The sequence below is a fragment of the Protopterus annectens genome, chromosome 9.part0 (assembly GCF_019279795.1).
Source record: "Protopterus annectens isolate FY-2018-M chromosome 9.part0, PAN1.0, whole genome shotgun sequence".
Lineage (NCBI taxonomy): Eukaryota > Metazoa > Chordata > Ceratodontiformes > Protopteridae > Protopterus > Protopterus annectens.
In genome coordinates, this window is record NC_056743.1 from 125,811,705 (window position 1) to 125,832,174 (window position 20,470).

At 41.6% G+C, this 20,470-nt stretch overlaps 1 protein-coding gene across 5 annotated transcripts in view; it reads right to left on the bottom strand.

Annotated features, from left to right (window-relative positions):
• Positions 1-20,470, bottom strand: part of LOC122811078 (APAF1 interacting protein) — a 791,984-nt gene that overhangs the window by 326,924 nt on the left and 444,590 nt on the right. For all 5 annotated transcript variants that reach the window (XM_044082644.1, XM_044082647.1, XM_044082643.1 and 2 more), the window contains one exon: positions 13,020-13,120. In XM_044082644.1, the coding sequence (XP_043938579.1) occupies positions 13,020-13,120 (101 nt within the window). The remainder of the gene's footprint in view (positions 1-13,019; positions 13,121-20,470) is intronic.

The window sequence follows — 20,470 nt, forward strand, 5'->3', positions numbered from 1 at the left end:
ACTGGAAAACACTCCTGAGTACCGTGGAACCAAATGATGCTCGTCCTTTAGATGCCACATCCAATTTGTAGTGGGAAATGAAAGTGTGCGGGTTGGACCAAGTAGCCGCAGCACAAATTTCGAAATAGCGAGTTTGGAATGAAAGGCTATAGAAGTAGCCATAGCTCTGGTAGAATGAGCTTTGATAGATGATGTAAGATGTTTATTCAAGAAGAATAGGCCTGAGTTATGCAATCTCTGATCCATTTTGAGATTGTAGCTTTTGTGATGGTTTGGCCCAATTTATTATCTGAGAAGGACACAAACAACTGGTCTGACTTACGGTTGCTGAGTCCTGTCTAAATAGAAGCGTAATTGCCTGTGAACATCCAATTTATGGAGAGTGTATTCTGCTTCATTAGAGAATTTTGGAAAGAAAACTGGTAGTTCTAGAGATTGTTGAAGACAGAAACTAGAGCAGACCTTTGGGACAAAGGATGGATTAGGCCTAAGTGATACTCTATCCTTGTGGAAAATCAAGTACGGTGGTTTAATAGACAGGGCTTGAAGCTCTGAGACTCTTCTTGCAGAAGTAATAGCCACTAAGAATGCCGTTTTCCAAGACAGATATTTTAATTCGCATGTAGCAGCCGGTTCAAAAGGGGAAGATGTTAATGCGCGAAGCACCAAATCAAGATCCCACGGAGGTGCAGGATGAAAAACTGGTGGTCTTAACAGACTCGCACCTTTAATGAACGTTTTGCATAGTCTGCTGCTCATCAAAGGAGGATCCGTGGATTCATGGAATTTAGAGATAGCAGCTAGTTGAACTTTAATAGTTGAGACAGAAGATCCCTGATTAAACAGGGATGTTAAGAATTTCAAAACCTCTGGGACAGGAGCAGTGATAGGGTCTAAGCCCTTGAGTTGAGCCCAGATAGCAAACCTCTTCCACTTACTGAGGTACAATTTGTTAGTGGTGGGTTTGTGGGCCGAAGATAAAATGTGAACAACTTCCGGGTCTAGTGTGTGACTTTTAACTAAGGTTGGAAGTGGAGGAGCCAAGCTGTCAATTTCAGAGATTGAAGGGACTGATGCCAATGTCCCGACTGATGGATTAGCAAATCCGGGATCAGGTCTAAGGTCCACGGATCGTCCACTGCATGCTTTTTCAGGTAAGGAAACCATATCTGACGAGGCCAGTATGGGGCAATCAGAATCATTGAAGACCCTAGTTGAGAAGCTTTTGAATAACTTTGGGAAGGAGTGGAATTGGAGGAAAGGCATAAAGTAGCCCTGTTGGACAAGGTTGTGCTAGAGCATCCATGGCTGGTACTTCCTGATGTGGAATCAAGGAGAAGAACCTTTGGCACTTGGTGTTTTGTGGAGTTGCAAATAGGTGGCAGCACGGCGTCCCCATCTCTTGAAAACCTGGGCTGCTAGTGTGCGGTTCAGAGACCATTCGTGAGGAGAGAGAATTGTCGTGCTTAATTTGTCCGCCAATACATTTGACTTTCCGGGATGTGGGTCGCTACCAAGAAGCGGTTGGTAGCTACAGCCCATTCCCACACTCTCATGGCCTCTCTGCAAAGGGGATACGATCTGGTCCCTCCTTGTTTGTTCAGATACCAAACCACCGACATGTTGTCTGTGTGGATGGAGATGATGCCCTGAGGAAGAAACTTGTGTAAGGCCTGTAGGGATAGAAGTACAGCCCTCATCTCCAACACGTTGATGTGGAGAAGAGCTTAGTCCGGAAGCCAGGAGCCCTGAACTAGCCTGCCCAGACAATGCCCCCACCCTATCTGGGAGGCATCTGTCGTCAGGGTAACCACTGGAGGGAGAACAAAGGGTTTTCCCTGATCCAAGTTGGATGTCTGAAGCCACCAGCGAAGGTCCCTTTTGCATATTTCCGTAATCATGATGTGATGATTGAGGGGAAGATCCTGAAAGGACCATTGAGTTGACAAGAGCCACTGAAGAATCCTCATATGTAATCTTGCTAGAGGAACTAAAAGAACCGTGGCAGACATTGAGCCTAAAACCTGTAGGACCATCCTGGCTGGGGCTTTGGATCTCGAGATCAGAGCTTGAACTTGGCCCTGTAAAGTTCGGATCCTTTCGGCAGGAAGAAAGACGCCAAGATCAATCTTGAGTCTATCTCTGCTCCTATAAACTTTATGCGTTGAGAGGGCAGCAAGATAGACTTTGACCAATTGAATGTAATCCCTAGGGAAACACCCAGGGAGATGGTGGCTTTGAGGTTGTCCATTAGTAGATGCCTGGTGGTGGCAGTCAGGAGCCAGTCGTCGAGATAGGGAAACACTTGGAATCCAAGACTTCTCAGGTGAGCCGTCACTACTGCCAAACACTTGGTGAACACCCTGGGGTCTGTGGTGAGACCAAAGGGCAGAGCACAAAATTGGTAATGACTGACTCCCAGGCTGAAGCGCAGATACCTTCTGGACGCCTGATGTATCGGTATGTGATAATAGGCGTCCTTGAGGTCTATGGAGCACATCCAAACATCCTTCTCCAACAACGGGAGAATGGATTGTAACGTGACCATTCGAATTTGGATTTCGTGACGGATTGGTTCAGTCTGCTGAGATCCAATATTGGTCTCAGGTCCCCTGTCTTTTTTGGCACTAAAAAGAACCTGGAGTAATTTCCTGATCCGATCTGATCTGTGGGGACCGGTTGGATGACTCCTTTTTCTAGCAGCTTTAAAGCTTCTGCGGCTGCTATTTCCCTTTGACTGGGTGGTGGGTCCGGGATTCTCTTGGACGGAGGGGTGAGTCTTTGAATGGGATGGTGTAACCTCCGGCAATGATCCGAAGCACCCATCTGTCCTGAGTGATTGACTCCCAGGCTTTTAGGTGCTTGGCAAAACGACACCCGACTGGCTCCGGAGCAGCACAGCCGGGCAATCCCTCATGTCGTGTGGGAGGCTGAAGAGCCACGAAAGGACTCATGGTCTCCAGAATTGCGGGCCCTCTGCCGCCTCTGGGACGGCGTCTCCCTGAAAAATTTCCCGCCCTCTGCCTCTGGACGGGAATCTTCCTGCTGTTGGGAGAAAAACTTGCGAGATTTTGAACCACATTTTCCCCTCCTTTGGCCTTGGGGTAAGGCCGAAGGGAGTGGAAAAACGGGCCCGTACGGCAGATAACGTTGTTCCCTCTTGCTCACAGCGGGTAAGGGTGTCTTTCACCTTGCGTCCAAACAATGAGGACCCATCAGAGGGAGCGTCGGCGAAGGAAGACTTGAAGGCCTCCGCAAACTGACACAAGCGGAGCCAGGCTTGTCCACGTGAGCCACGCCTGTGCCTGCCGCTCTACCCGCCTTCGCCGCATAGGAAATGAGCCTCATGGACGAGTTAGAAATTGACGTAAGGATAGCCAACTGAGAGCTAACCGACTGGGCTAGCTGCTGAGGTAGGTTACCCGAGAGGGAATCTGACAACTCCTTGACCAGATCCCTCTGAAGCCTGGTAAAATGTGCCAAGTAATTCAGAGACCTTAAGGTAAAGGCCGCTGAAGTCAGGGTGCGCTTCCGTACCTATCCATACTCCTAGACTCCTTATTAGGAGGATGGATGGACGTTGAAGCCTCTGCCACGTCCTGTTGTGTAGCAGATGCTACCACCATGGCATCTACAGCCACGCCTTTAGTAAGGAACTCCTTCTCGGGGTGCAGATAAAATTTATTTGGACGAGAAGGGACTGGTTCCACGGTATCTGGATGTTCCCACGCCCTTGACAAACTAAATCCAGAAGCTCATCGAGGCGGAGACACCCAGGAGGCGGAGGGCTGAGCCCCAAAGGCCTTGAGGAGCACTGACTCGTCAGCAGAGGGGGGTTTGGATATCCAGCCGCCTCGTTGCTTGAGGATCTCTAAGATGTCTGCAAATGAGACATCATCCGAGGACGACTGGGACCCCTCTGCATCATCCATATCAGTGTCCGATGTAATAGACTCGGGGAGTCCACGTGCTTCCTCTTGCACGATCTCTTCCTTGGGGTTCCTCTGAAGACAACTCCGAAGAACCCTCAGGAGGAGGGAACCCCACTGGGGTAACCTCAGGCCTCGGGGCTCCGCTGGCTACGGACAGGGAACTGCCAAAGACCCAGTCTCCACGCCCAGGGAAGGTGCTGGTAAAACCGGAGAGATGGCGAAGAGGACTTGGCCAAGGCACTCCTCATGGCCCTGAAAGCCGGACCCCAGAATCCTGGGAGTGTCCGGACTCGAGCCGTGATAGCCGACGGAAGTCCCGCAGCAAGCACCGAGGGGAGGCTCGAACCGAAAGCATAGGTCCCAAACATCACCCCGGGTCCAGCCGAAGAAGTCCGTACCAAACTCGGACCCGAGGCCGGGTTGGAGTAAGGGTCGGAGCCGACCCTGAGATCTCCACCGGCTCCAACAGCACCTGCTCCGGCGGAGCCAAGCTGTCGGAGGAGGAATGGCAATGGGGTGGGCCAAGGTCATCGGCTCCGAAACCAGCTGGGTCGGAACCGAAACAAATTTTTGGAAGACTGGGGACTGGAACAGTCTTTGGAGCACCCTGTCTATATCAGAATCCGACATCCTCGAAGACCGAGAGGAAACAGAACGGGTTCGAGAAGGCCTCTCCAACGGCCCCAAAGGGCTAGGGGACCGGCTCCGAGGCGACTCGATGAGTATCGGCGCCGAGGGAATACTCACAGCAGATTCCATCGGTGCCGAGGTAGACTTCGCGCCCGGGAGGAAGTGTCTGAGCGGCGACCCTTGTCGGCTCCGAGCAGCGGAGCCGGAAGGTGACCCGCCTCGATGCCCCAGCCATCGGCTCCGAAGCCAGAGGAGTCGATACTGGTGGCATCGAGGCAGACCGTTCCAACCTCGGCTCCGAAGTCTTTGGAGCCGAAGGAGAGGCCTGCCTAAGTTTCTTGGCAGTCGGATCCGACGGACTGGTCGGAACCGAAGCCCTTTTCTTTTTGGCCGGAGCCGGAGAGGATGCCAAGGCTTCTTCAAAGGAAGGTTTAACTAACCCCTTAAGAATCAATTTATTTTTCCTCTCCTGGAGGACCCTTGAGGAAAAAGCGTGACATACACTGCATGACTCCTGCAAGTGCTTTGCCCCGAGACAATATACACAGAGCGAATGATCGTCTGTGATAGACATTTTAAACCCGCATTTCGAACATTTTTTAAAGCCCGAAGGCCTAGGGGTTTGAGACATGATGTTACACAATTCTAGTCACTTACACAGGAAAGTAAACAACTAAATTTTTACTGATAATAAAGCTAAGCTTACAGTAATAGCTTAATGCAACACTTCCTGTAAAAAAGAATAGGGAACTCTAAACCAACTAAAGTATTACTAGAGACCCTGTATTAAAGGTTGACAGTCCGGGAAGGCCCTGGATGGAGGGGGGCCGAAAACAAACTCAACCCAATCACACACAACAATTTTACAATCCAAATCGTACACAAAGTTAGCGATAGCCGTTAAAACAGCTTTTGTGAGCAAAAACAGCAAAAAAACTGACAGAAAGTTAGTTAATAAAAACTACTCAGCCCAGCCAGCTCGAGACCACGTCTTCGCAGGGAAGCGGCAAACGAGATCTGGGGGACTGGTAGTGGTGCATCCTGGGATATAGTAAGCTCAGCCAATAAGAGACTTCGCTCTTTGGCATAAGCGTGCCGAGTCGGAGCCGAGGGATCGGCTCCGAACCCATCATTCAGAATGTAGGCGAGATAGGATCACATAACATCAACGGTGGTATGTTTACTGGTAGAGATTCCCAGACAAAGTTATAGCATCATAAAATACTTGGTGTAGGAGCTGCACACTGCACTTATTAAAATAATGAAATGAAAGGATTAAACAACATGGTAATAAAAGTCAAGCCAAAGCAAACATTATCCATGTCTTAAAAACAGGAAGTAAAAACATTCACACTCAAAAAAGGACATATTCCTAAAGTTAACATTTTGTACCTAAACTGAATTCAAATCCCATGCCTCAAGTGTATAAAAAATTGGGCAAGGTTAGGTATCTGTCTGCTTCAGACTTAAGCAAAGGATATGGCCAAATTCCAATAACCTGAGAAGTTAAAGAAAAGACTGTATTCTCTACACCAGATAGAATCCTCCATTAAGGAGTCCTGTCTTTTGGTGTCCACAGAGCACTTGCAACACTCCAGAGATTAAGGGCCAAGATTCTCAGACACTATACCAGATATGCCACAGTCTACCTGGATGAAGTAATATTCTCAGAAGAATGAGACAGCCATTGCCCTAAAGTACCAGCCATTTTGGATTCATTACATCAAGTTGGATTGAATGTTTATTTAGCTAAGTGCAAGTTAGGATGATAGACAGCCACTATTTGTGCTATGTAACAGGAAGATGGGTTAGTGAAACTAAAGGCTGAAAAAGCAGAGGACTGTATATGTGAGCAAAAATCATCAAATAACTGCACGCAAGTAGGGCAACACAATGTACAGTGAAGGGAAAAGTGGGAGCTGCAGTCAGAAAAGACAGGAGAAGGAGAAGGAAGCCAAACTTAAAGAACATGCAAGATAGTGCAACAGTTATGCTTGCTAGAGCAAACAGCCCAATAAAAGCAGTAGGTAACTTTAACATGAAAGGCATACAGCTAGCAGAGAAAATATATAGTAGGAAAGATACAGAATAGTGCAGTGAGCTTGGAGGAAGAATGCAGGAGGGAGAGAGAGATGAAAGAGCTCAGATAGCACGGGGAGGGAAGCAACCAACACAGGCAGTGAGAAGGTGTGGGAGTGGTAGGAGTAGAGGAGGGAGGAGGTTTCAAATAGGAAGAAAAGTAAAAGATAAGAGCAGCAGGGGCATGGGGAAAAAAGAACAAAATGAAAGTCAGAGTGGGAGAGAGAGAATAGAATCTTGGTGATTTAATATCTAGTCAGTATGGGGATTAACAGATTTTACAAGAATCACAGAAGACAGAAAGACTAGATCAGAATGTACCCTATCTTAAAGCTTAGGCTTAGTAAGAGATAGAAGGTAACCAAGGTGATTACCAAGTTGGAAGGTTGGACAGAAGGCACTTGCAGGAATCAACAGCATGTGACAGAAGGCACCTGAATATCCTGCAAGCAAGGCAAGAAGGATGCCAGGAGAGAGGGTTGGAGGTAACACTTATACTGGGTCATGAGCCAGCACTCTGATGAAGTACAGAATTAGGGATTATAATGGTTGGTTAAAGCAGCAAGAAAGGTAGAAGAGCTTGAGACTTGTAGGATGACAGGTGAAGACCTGGCAAACAAAAAAAAAACTCTTTTTGAGGGACTGGCTCCATCTTACCCCAAAAGGGACAACAGTGTTTACTGTTGGGTTGAAAAGGTACAGCTGGGTGATCACATCTGTAAACTAAGATAGAAGGGGAGAAAGCCATAGAAGCAGAAGTGGGGAAGGGACTCACAGTAGACAGAAGGTACACATGGGTAGAAAACATAACAGAGGAAGAAGCAAGTGTCACTTACAGCATGGCTGTTAGCATCACTTTGCAATGCAAGAAGACTGGATAGGAAGATGAGAGAGTTGTAAGCAGTGATGCAGGAGGAGTGGTGGAGATCGCTAGTAACACAGATACATTAGTTAGTGACAACAGGGAAAGAGATTTGAAGAAACTCTTGGTACACTTTGTTCTGGAATGTCAAAGAATGGAGAGGTGCAGGTATCTTGTCTGATGCCCCACCACTGGCCCAGTAATCAAGAAGCCTCAATCCTCACCACTGGCAACAGTGGAGGACGTACATTGGGAGGATGACAGGTACACAAACATTTCCAGATGCAGCTCTCTGCATCAAGTGCAATTTCCCTTAAGAACACAGAGAACACAGTCAGTCCGGGGCTGGTTTCTCCTTCTTTCTCCAGATCCCTAATAAGACTCCCCATTGGCACAGCTCCCGAGTTGAGATCTCAGCTGAGTGGCCAAGCCAAGACCTCCAGCACCCTCTCTGTCTAACCAGTGCTTCATGTCCCTGTCCAAGTAATCACACACACACACACACACACACACACACACACACACACACACACACACACACACACACTCACTCACTCACTCTCTCTCTCTCTCTGAGGTTTGATTTATAAACACACACACCTCAAAAAGGCTGGCACAGCTTTATTAGCTATGTCCCCTTCTGCCCAGACTATAAGGTAGTTATTACTGCCACCAGCCACCTCTTTATCAACTACTTTAAGGCCCTTAACAAAGGATGTCCAATCTTACTGTGTAATGTTACTATCAATAGAAATGGTAGTTTGACCACGGGCAAGGCTATTAGGAGTAGCCTACACAGTGTCACCAGATAAATATGCAAGTATTCTCAGAACCTAAATATATCTAGACATGACCTGCCACAATGAAAGGTTTAAATATATTTAATAATAAATAATAAAAGAACAAGACAATACTAAATATATATTTATAGTAACATCAGAGTTCAAAATCATAGGAAATATTTAAAACATTGCAGGACAGCCTCAATTAAATAAAGAAAAATATTTAAATTAAACTTTGCTATATTCCTGACTATATCTAAGAGAAATGCTATAACCTAGAAACTTACTCAGAGCAGCAAGGCAAATGTGTGGTGAATGATCTTATAGCTGATATTGTCAGGTCAAAGACAGAATACAGAATGCAGAGGCTCTTTCAGAGTTCTTAAATTAATATCTCAAATATTACTGCTGGAATAGCTTGCAGAATGACATCATTTCTTGTCATCTGACTCTATCCCAGGTAAACCCCCCACTGCTGAAAACTAGCAGTATTTAGCAGCCATCTGTGAAAATACATACACAACAGCTTTTCCTCAGATCTTCGCAGATCCTGGAAGTCATAAAACAATAAAACACTTCCAAGACAATACAAAAAAACTTCTCTAGTACAGACATTGTCTTCTGCTGCACTGAAACTGAAAGATGACATATTTTTATTGCACGGCCATAAAGTAATTTCATTTCATCTATTTTTCTGAAGTTAACCTCCTGTGTTCCAGTTTCTATTGTTAAAATATATACATCTAAACAGTTATAATAGGGCAGGTACATTTCTGTTCTATTTCAGTAGGGCATGCTGTGGTTGCATTTTAAGTTGTTGTTGTTGTGTCTTTTGGCTTTTCCCGGTTAGGGGTCGCCACAGCGGAACTCCGGTCCGCTAATGATTGGTAGTTGATTTTTACGTGCCGAGTTACCAGCCCTGACGCACAACCTTCAACGAAGGTACACCCATTCACGTATGTCTCCACTCAGAAGACGCTCTAGCTAAGAATTGAACCGGATAGCGTCTTACTGTGAGGCGACAACGCTACCGCAGCACCACCACCGCGGGTCTGTGGTTGCATGCAAAAATCTTTTCAACACACACTTCTTTTCCAGCAGTTTGATATACATCTGACATACAGTTCTAATACATTTGTTACACAAGTATTTTATATGAATCATGTTGATATTCACTAATGACATATAATTTACAAAATTCCACATAGCTGTGGTGGCAGTATCTCCCTTTGTCACAGCCTGGTATTCTATACAAACAATATAATCAAGTGTGAGGTCAGAGAGGAGGAGCAGAACACAGAAAGTGAGTTGGCAATGTCAGAATACAGGGTGAATGGCCTGGCAGTTAAGGTAGAGGAAGGAGCTACACAGTGCATTATCCCCCAGATATGTCATAGGAGGATACAAAACTGGAGGATATAAAAAAAGAATGGAGCAAGAGAAACAGGGCAGTACAAATGAAGATTTGAATCAGTCAGGAGCAGAATGGGATAATTCAAGCTCCAGGGTAGAGAGGGAGTGGGAATTGAGACCTTGGGCCAGGAGGGTTCAGGGAATTACTACAGGACTATACCAGAAAGGACACAGTTACAGCTGTGGTCCTAACCAAGAAGAAGTAGTCATGGTCATCAAGGTGAATAAACAGCTAGTCAACACAGATCATTCTACTGTGTGGTTTAGAGTGACAGAAGGGTGAAAATGGTGTGAAATATTAGGGAATGGATTACACTGAGCTAGAACAGAAGGTCAAAGAATACTAAGAGCAAACTGAGGGAGTAAACCATGTATCAGAATGGGTCAGTGGTGGAGTACGTATGGGCTATGGGCAAGGGTTGAGGGATGTAGCAAAAAGATAAGACGGCTAACATGGCTTCATAGGAATAGAGCAGATAATAAGGAATACAACAGTTGTAAAGGATGGATGGGGAAGTAAATGAAGCTCAAAAAAAGGAGGTTAAGAAAAGGGCAACAAATTAACAAGTCAAAAAATTGATAGTAAAGCAGAAAACACCTTTTTAAGTATAATGTAGAAATGACAGAAGATGGGAGGAGAAAGCGAAGATATTAAATTAATACTCTGCTTCAAAGGAATGCAAGGGGAAGGTGTCACGCAGGAAGGGAAATATGGCAGAGTGGATTGAGCAGTGGACATACTATACAATACACAGGAAAGATGTGGTAGGTGTATTGGCTTCCCTTAGGAAGGGTAAAGTATACAGACCAGATAAGCTACCTCCCAGGGTCTTCAGGAATCTGGTCAGTATGCCACATGTTCCCTTAAAGAAAGACTTGAATAGATCCCTGTCCAGTTCAAAAGTGACTGACGACTGCAGCGCAGCAAGTATGGAACCTCTGTACAAGAGGTGGGGTAAGTGGGAATGGAACAGTAAAAATCAAGGATAGCATACCTATTAGCTTATCTGTAGGACAAGGAAAGGCATGGATGGACAGAAACCTGAGAGAAATGTCAGCTGCCTTTCTACAGCACAGACATCTCCAGGACAGAAACCAACAAGGGCGCTTAGCCACAGGAAGCTGTCATTCTTATTTCAGAGTTATAGGTGAACTTGACAGGGGAATGGCAGCACACATGGGCTACTGTGACTTCACCAAGGCCACAGACTGCTTCTCGCAAAGGTAACTAATAAACCTGAAGGAAATGGCAGTAGGTCCAAGACTGGGGAACTAGACTACTGTATGGTGAAATCAGTAAGTCTGAGATAGCTGTAGTGAGAAGGATGGTGTCAGGACAGGAAAGTGAGTAACAGAGTAATGAATTGCTGCAGGAGTCAGTCCTACATGTAGAACTCAGCAGTGTTTGCTTCCAGCACATTCGATGGAAGAAAAATGGGACTGGCCTCTTTCCTGATGTCAAAAACATACGTGCAGAATGGGAATATCATATCAGGTGAACTGATAGTTATTCTTAGACATCATAATCATATCAAAAGGCTTAATAACACACAGGCACAAGTATTGTAGTCTAACCTCTTGTAGGCATACAGACTGAATGATTTCTCTAGAAGCATAGCGTCATATAACAAACTAATCACAGCAGATAGCTCACAAACATTAAAGCTATGTGCCCATACATAAGTGGGGGAGAGTCCACGGAAGATTTTGGAAAGGCTTACCAAGTGAGAAGAAAGATGGCAGCTGAAGTTTTAGATATTCGGTTCTGACAGATGCAGAGTAACATACTTGGGTAACAACAACTATGCTATAAAGTATTAGCTGACAGAGGGTGGAATGGCGCTCAAGCAGGGCAAGAATCTGACGGTGTTGATAATACCTGTATTAGAGTACCAATAGCAGAGTCATAAGGCAGTGGCAGCAGCCAATAAAATGCTAGGGTGTGTCCTTAAAGGGGTAGAATGCAGACATAAAGGCCACATTCTGGGTACTGTGTAAGAAGCATCTTACTGCAATGAGTTATGATTAAAGCCACAGTAAGCATGTAAGAGGGAAAAGGAAAATACAGGACCAGGGATAAGAAAAGCTGAAGCTTATCTCAGTAGAGAACAGAAGACATGGGGGTGCATGAAATGGGAAGGCAAGATTCTTACCAAAAGATGTGAAGGGATAATCATGAACAGAAAGAAAACGGAAAGGACAGTTTACAGGTAGCATGCTAGAGGAACTAACTACTCCCTAGCTCTCTGAAAATACTTCATGGGCAGGACTGGGGAACACAGAATATGAGATGAGACAAGTAGAGAAAGAATAGTGGAGAAGACATGAACAGAGGGAATAAAAAAATTATAAATACCCTTAAAAATCCAGAATAAATAAGCTTGCGTTTTTTTTTCTGCCTTCAAATGCAATTTAACTTCAGTGTTAGTTTTAAATACAAATAGTAAAATGCCAGACAGAGGCCTGAATGTTAAAAATTGTTGGAATATAGTGAACAGAAAACAGATTCTATGGCAACAGAAGAAAAAAATGGGAACACTACATTTTAGCTCACAAATTCAGCTTGTATGAGTAGGCACTCAGCTATCCAGCTGTGAGCTCAATGATTCATAGTAATGCAAATTACAAGTTAGTGAAATCCATGGACATATATTTTGTGCATGACTATAAATTGCATTAAATACGAGAAGTGCAACTTCCCATCTGAAGAGGACAAGTGTATGGCATGACTCTGAATTCCAACCTGAATTACATTTATCAGTATCAGCATAACTTGACAAAAAATGGTCTAAACATTCAATACGCACAATGTAGCTTTTCTGATTCATCAAAACATGCTTTGCAATATTAGATACTCTGCTCACCTAAGCTGGAAGTTTGTCCTTATTTGCTTCATCTTTCTTTTCTAGTTATGCGAAAATTTTCTGTTCTTTCAGTGGTGTACTCAAATTCACCAGAATTCACTTGCATGGACATTTATTTCAGAGAAATACGTAGCCCCATTACATATAGCTAGGGCAGAATTCAAAATGCTGGCTCTCTGTAATTTGTTCTATGTGTTATGCTAAGACTTTGTGAATATTTACATCTCCCCAACTTGTATATTTACTCTAGGGACATTTATAGTCTTAATTAGAATACGTAAGAACAATATAAACATGCTTTGCCTGCTATTTTGTATTCTTATTTAGCATCCCAAACAAACACATCATTCAAAGTTTCCTTACAGAATACATATTCACTTTCAGTTCTGCATAAAATAATAATAAGAGTTCTACTTTATATTTCCTATAATTTATTTTGGTTAAAAATTAATTTTACCTGTATTTCAGACTGATTCCTCCTCCTGTTCCTGTCACCCATCCTAGATGGTAAAACTGGTTACACAGCTCTGGAATTAAATTTCTTGGGTGTTCCTTGTCCTCAAAAATAAATAAATAAATAAAATTAATTAATTAAAGCACACTATAAATCTAACTATGCAATCAGATATCATTTACACAATTTATATTACAGTGTATACACAGATGTATTATCACAACATAATGTAACATAAGTATCCAAACATTAGAAAAGCAGAGTTAAATCATAATGGAATATTCCTTTGTTGAGAAGTAAAATTATATTCATTTATAGCCCTGTGATGGTCTATATTCAAGGCCAGTAATCAAGGAGCTTCAATCCTCACCACTGACACTGGTGAGGGACAGCCACTAGGAACAAAAATGAATACACACAGCATTTTCATATGCAACTTCTCTGCATCAAGCACAATTTTCCTTAACAGCACACAGGCAGCACACTCCAGACTTAGGGCTAGGCTCTCTCTCCAGGCCCCAAACAAGACCCCACACTGACCACACTGGAGCTCTGTGTCCCTGTTCCAAGTAGATGATTTTCACACACACACACATACATACACACCTAGGAAAGGCTGGCACAGATTTACTAGCTGTGCCTCCTCTGCCCAGACTACAAGGTAATTATGCTGCCACCAGTCAGCTACTCTAAGGCTCTTACAGGGGTACCCAATTATACTGAGCAAAATTAATACTAATACAAATGGTCGAGTTTGACCAATGCAGCAAGGCTTTCAGGAGTGTCCACAGTGTCACTAAAATAAGCATAAGTACTCTAAAGATGTTAAAAGTATTCTCTAAAAGACCAATCACAATGAAAGGTATAGAAATATTTAATAATAAAATAGAAAACTTGAGAATGCTGAGTATCTAGCTACAATAAATACCATACTTTCAGTCACAGAATATATAAAGAAAATAACACAGCTAGACAGTTTCACACAAATGTTGAAAAACAATACTTAACTAATCTACTATATTTTCCTGACTGAGTAAAGAATAAAGCAAGGGAAGATGATGAGTGTTGAGTTGCTTATTACAGCAAGGCAAGATGAGGTGTGTGGTTGTGAGAGATATCTAAAAGAGCTCTTTCCTGTCAAGTTCCGGAAAACAAAGTGCTGCTATGAGAGTTCCATCATATCTCTCACTAATATCTAAACAATCATTTCAGTGTTGGTTATAGAATGACATCACATCTGGCCACTTGACTCTGGTACAATACACACCCAGAGCTTTGCTAAAATCTGTTGCAGCATCTGAAAGCTATAAAACAATTTCAAAACCTTCCACCCTTCCAGGGTAGCAATTAGTTCATGTCTAAGGACAATACAGTAAGATTCCTAGTCCTGGTTTTCTCAGACATTTTTGTCTATGGCTGCAATCATATGTGAAAGATAAAAACTTTATGGCCTAAAACAACCCATTTAATTTTCAACCTATTTTTCAAAATTAGCTGGACTGAGATTAACCTCTTCCCTTTCAGAATTGTCTGTTAAAACATATACATTTAATTAGTTATAATAATACTGTCTGACATACACATATATCCCTTTTCTGTCCAGCAAGACTCACTGTTGATGCATTTTCAATACAAACAACTTTACAAATACCTTTTTAACATTAGCATCTATACAAATTAGTGTGATAGTCAAATGATATAAAATTCTTTATAAAACTCCAACTAGCTATGCTGACATATGTTATACATGCACTGCCCTATTCTCCCTAGCACAGACAGCACTACTTCATATCAAAACAAGCCACATACCAAATGCATGCTAAGCAGGATGAAAAAAAGTTTTCTGTGAGAACAAATGTATAGAAGTTGAACTGCTGCAGTGGAATGCCTGTAGTGCCTGTTATCTCACTGCCACAGCACAGTGGAAATAGAGAAAGTAAAGAGAAAAATAATTGGCAAGAAATCATACAGATCTGCAGAGCATTTATTCTGGAAAAAAATAAAAAAGATTGGAAAACATACAGATTTGGAGAATGCTTGTTTTGATGGAAGTGTTTATACTTCTTTACACATTTGTTTACTGCATACATGGTATATATATATATATATACCTCACAACCTATAACCATCTACATTCAAGTTGAAACCAACACATCAGCTGTTTTAATTTTGGCAAATGGTCTACTCAGAGTCCCACTGCAGGCAAATGATGTTTACTGGACTGAAACCCAGGCAGATGTATAAGCTCAGTCCTTACGCAGACTGAATATAAACAACCCCCTACTTCCAAAATCCCTTCTATTAAAACACTCTGGTTCATGACTTCTATTTTCATCTTTTTTTGATAGTGTCATTTTTTTCTGAAAATGATATGCAGTGTTTATGAAACAATACTAAGCGGAGTCAAAACATAATAAAGGAAAAGGTCTTGTGATGATGTTTTGCCACAACTGGTATCATTCTTGAGATGCTTACAGAGGCAGAGTCTAGTAAATGTCTTTAATGCTTTCAAAGAATACTCTGAAAATATCTGTTAAGGATATTCCCCTAGAGGCTGCCATTCTGGCAGATATAACAATAAAAGCAGCCTTCCTTCAGTTGAACTGGGGTCTTTGTTGGAAATAAATGATAAAGACCACGAGCTATAGAGTAATCATCATTTTAGAAAATGATCCTTTGTAAGCAATTCTCATCCAGTTTTTCACATATTCATTAAAAGACAAGGGCACAGATTTACAGTTCTCAAAAACCTGAAATTCTGTTTTCATGAGATGAAATCCAGGGACTACACCTGTGATTTTAAGTGCAATTTCCAGTCTTTAATATTATTTTATTATAATTATCTAGCTCAAGTATATATAAACATCGATCAAGTTTTCATTAACTTGAAACTGATACGATCGAGACCCTATGATCGAGTTTTTGAAAACCCAAAGCTTTTGAATGGAGATCGCAGTACAGTGCATATCAGGAAATGTTCCCTTTTCTTCACTGTAGTGCAATCTCGGTGTTGGTATATATAATATGGAGAGGGTGGGGGGCACAGTCCCCCACATCCCACATGGGGGGTGCAGGGGGGCTTGCCCCATGCAAAAATGTAAAAAAAGGTACATTTTTGTGGGGTTTTTTTGATGTTCAAGTCTTCAGAAACTCGATCATATGGTCTTGATCTTATGAATTTCGAGTTTCTGAAAACTTCATCATCTGACATAGACCCATCTACACACACACACACACACACACAATATTAAAGTAGATTCTGTGTATAGAATACTCAATGAAGTAAGCTCACATTCCTATATATACCACATTACATATCAGAAGAAATACAGGTTGTGATGAATTAGTGGTCTAGCTTCAAATACCAAATTCCTTGAAAATTACATCTTGTTCTAGTACTCAAGTAGTCTAAAGTCAGTATTTACTGGTACTTTTCAAAGAAAAATGGAAAACCAGGGTCAGTATTCATAGACTTTGCAAGGCAGTGTCAGTTATGGCTCATGAATAGGACCCAAGAGATTAGGACTGGTGAGGCCACATCTACAAAGGGGCTGGTCACGAATGGAGTTCCTCAGAGCTGTATGCTGGGCCCACTCCTCTTTGGCATCTACTTCTCAGTTGTCCAAGACATCTGGATGACCCAGTCTGCAGATAATTTAAAACTGTGAGCAGTCAATGAAACCCCCAAGATGAGAAAAACCATCTGGAAGGTCCAACACAGACAAATGCCATGGCTTAAAACTCAATACCAAGACATGCATTATAGTACTTTTTTGAAAGTTGGTCACCCAGGGCCACTACATCATCAATAAAACACCACTAAAAGTTGAATCACTAGTTCGGGATCTGGGAACTCATGTGGATACTAAAATAACATTCAGTGAAGATGCCCAAGGTAGTAAGAAAATCCTTCTGTTGCTCAACTTGCAAGTATGGGATGGCAGCTAGGTCCACAGAGGTTGTTGTAACACTGTGCTTGTCCCTCATCAGACCCATCATAGAGTATAATGCCCCCTTCAGTATGTACCTAATCAGACACATGTAGCAACTGGAACATTCACAAAGTTTCCTTAAAAAATAATACAAGGAGTAAACACAATGGCATACGCTGATCACCTCAAAGTCCTGTCTCTTTACTCAGTGTTATATAGACGTCTAAGCGATTATCTTTGCCTGGCGTACAAGGCATCCCTGGATCTAGCTTTGATGAACCTTTTGTACATCCACAAAACAAACAGCATTAGAACTACTAGACCAAAAGACCTAAATTTTGCTTCTGACAAACATGGCATGTTGGAGACACAGATCTGTTTCTCAGAGAATCCCCATTATCTGGAACAGGTTCCCCATCCATGTGTAGCAGAGTTTCTTCCTAACCCTATTTAAGCGCAACCTGGACCAATGGATGGGCAATTGAGAAATTCACCCATGGTCTGATGCTTATATTTCTGATGGACAGAGGCAGTCAGTAAATCACTCCCTATATAAATCAAATTTGTGTCACATTTGGGTCGCACGGATAGGCTTACAAGAGCCCTGGTGGTCATTAGCCCAGTATTCACCTATGAACTTATAATCTCCTTGCCAAGACCCACATTCACAGAGCACATTCTGCCTATAGAAGTTAAGGAATAGACTGATATTGTTTTCCATGTGAGCATTTATATGATCTGTTACAAAAGTCAGTGATATCTCTGGAAAAGACTGAGGAAAGATAAATAAATAAATCAGTAAAGATAGCCATGTCAATGACAAAGTCCCTGTCCTTGTAGAAAAACATGAGATGTTCATTAAGATAAAAGGAAAATTATTAGAGACCAGGGTTAAACAAGAGGTGATGATGAATCTGAGATATGTCATAAATACAGTCTTGTTAAAGCTGAACACCTGAAACTGGCAACAATGAGGTTTGTATAAATAAACACAATGGGATGCAAGTGCTGAAAGTGAACCTGACCATATCAGAAGTATAGAAACTGCACTGTGGTACTTCTTTCACCATTACACTTCATTTAGTCTTTCTTACATTGTTTCTGGGTGATCCTCATCAATCCTTCTGCATCACAAATGCAAGACAAAAACATCAGGTGTAATGCAAATTTAAATATACTATTGCTAGTTTGTATGCAGCTTAGTGACTTCATATTCACACCATCACATTATCACCTTTATGTATATGTCTATTACAGTAATCTTCTGCCAAAGACCAAGTGAGTCTTTAGAGTTCTACTTTTATAATGATTTTTCCAGAGGAGACTATACATAATGAAGAATAACAATGCAAAAGAATATGAGTAAAACTGATTATAAAATATAACCATCAGACCTAATATCAATTCAATTAGACTGCCTCAACAAATACCAAATACTGACATTAACATATTTCTAACACCATCAATTTACACTGTACACATGGTGTGAATCCATGTCGTGATTACAGTGCACAATATTAAACAGATCAGGCTTTTATGATGTATTCAGAGGTTCATACTTTATACCTGAAACATACAACCATGCAGTATGTTAATTATATTTTTCCAAAACTATAATCAAATTAGGACAGAATTTACAGTTCACATTAGAACCTTTAGCTTTCTGGCATGTGGTGTTAATTTAGTTTTCATAAACAATAGTTATACTAATAAATTCAGAAAATGAGGCTAAAGTGGGCTCTTTCCAGTTTCTTGTTGTAAGGATTAAGGCAGAGGTCACTGGTCCTTTTTAATGCATTAAAGAGCATCAAAGGTTTTGTTGCTTCAAAATTATCTGTCCATAAAGATTGATCAAATGTTTCAAATTAGCCTATACATTCAGATTTTAGGTGACATTCATAGAAAATATGTTGCTAATCCACCTTCTTGTTACATTTCTAGTAGAGATTATGCATTTCACTTATTTTACCAATCATATACGGAGCATAAAAGGCACAATGTAAAAATTCCAGGTAGATATTTTCCAAAAAGGAGATGAAGTAGTTTTACTTATGGACTTCGGTATTAATTCACTGTCAGTAGGGGACACATTAGGATAATTTGTCTGTTTTAAGTAATTGCATGACAACTCATGAATTAGATTTTTCTAGTTCAGAACAGTTCTGTAAAAGTCTTATCACATTAATTTGAATGACTTTTGTTAGGTAAAGCCACAAATAACTATTTTATTAAATCTATATAATTTTGCAGTTCACTCGTTGTCACTCCTTGTGTTTTGGATAATAAAAGCCACCTGGCACTTTGAATCCATATGTAATTCATGGCTTTGAAATTATGTTCTCTCATAATACAGGTCAATAGCAGTAATGTTATATTCTCAAACTAAGGGAATCTAAAGAAAAATTATTTATTATCCACTTTAAATATTATTCACTGTAATGGCCTTCTATAAAACCTACAGTGAGTCAAAACAACAATGTAGAAAATGGCAACTTTTTAATTCATTATGTTTAAAGATAATAGCAAAAGTAAGTCTCATGAGTTGTGCAACCTTGGACATTAGATTATGCATGAGTAAGGATCGCTGAGAGAAGAAGGGAGCCACTTTTGAGATTTTAAGTATTTTTTCTCTGTTTATTTGCTAAGTTTTTCTGCATAGCTGCCTAGCGTGAGCATTTTCTGGCTTGTTAAACTTGATTTCTGTATTAGTAGCTGTATTTAGAGCACAACCAAAAGCTGTTGGCTGAATTTCCTGTTTGCACTTAATTTTAAATCGTTTTTTTCTTAAAACTTGCATATTTTCTGTCCTTGACCTAGCACTCTTGTGTGGGGTCATTTACTGCACTGTTATAACTTGATATTACTTGTGAACCTCTGCTATCTCTGTAAAAAACAAAAACAAAAAAAAAAATCTTGCTTTTTTCCCACTTTTCTGAGAGTTAAAAAGTTCAGTTACAGGCTTACTGTTCCTGAACTGTTTGAAAGTTTCTGTGAGGCCATTTTTGCTTGGGCTGAAGGAGAGTCTCTCTGTTTATCAGTGGCAGTGACCAACATTGAGCAGCTTCCCTGCCCCCCGTAGAGGTGGTTACTGACTTGAAACTGTAGTTTTATTGGCCACTAGGGGTCATTTCCATAACTCCTTCATCTTCCTCTCTTAAAACCTAGTTGCCTCGTGGTTTGGGCGTCTTTTCAGGTTTGTTGGCTGTTGGTGAAGCACCCTCCAAGAGGAAAAAACGCTGAGAGAAGAAGGGAGCCACTTTTGAGATTTTAAGCATTTTTTCTCTGTTTATTTGCTAAGTTTTTTCTGCATAGCTGCCTAGCTTGAGCATTTTCTGGCTTGTTAAACTTGATTTCTGTATTAGTAGCTGTATTTAGAGCACAACCAAAAGCTGTTTGCTGAATTTCCTGTTTGCACTTAATTTTTAAATTGTTTTTTTCTTAAAACTTGCATATTTTCTGTCCTTGACCTAGCACTCTTGTGTGGGGTCATTTACTGCACTGTTATAACTTTTTTGTGTTTTT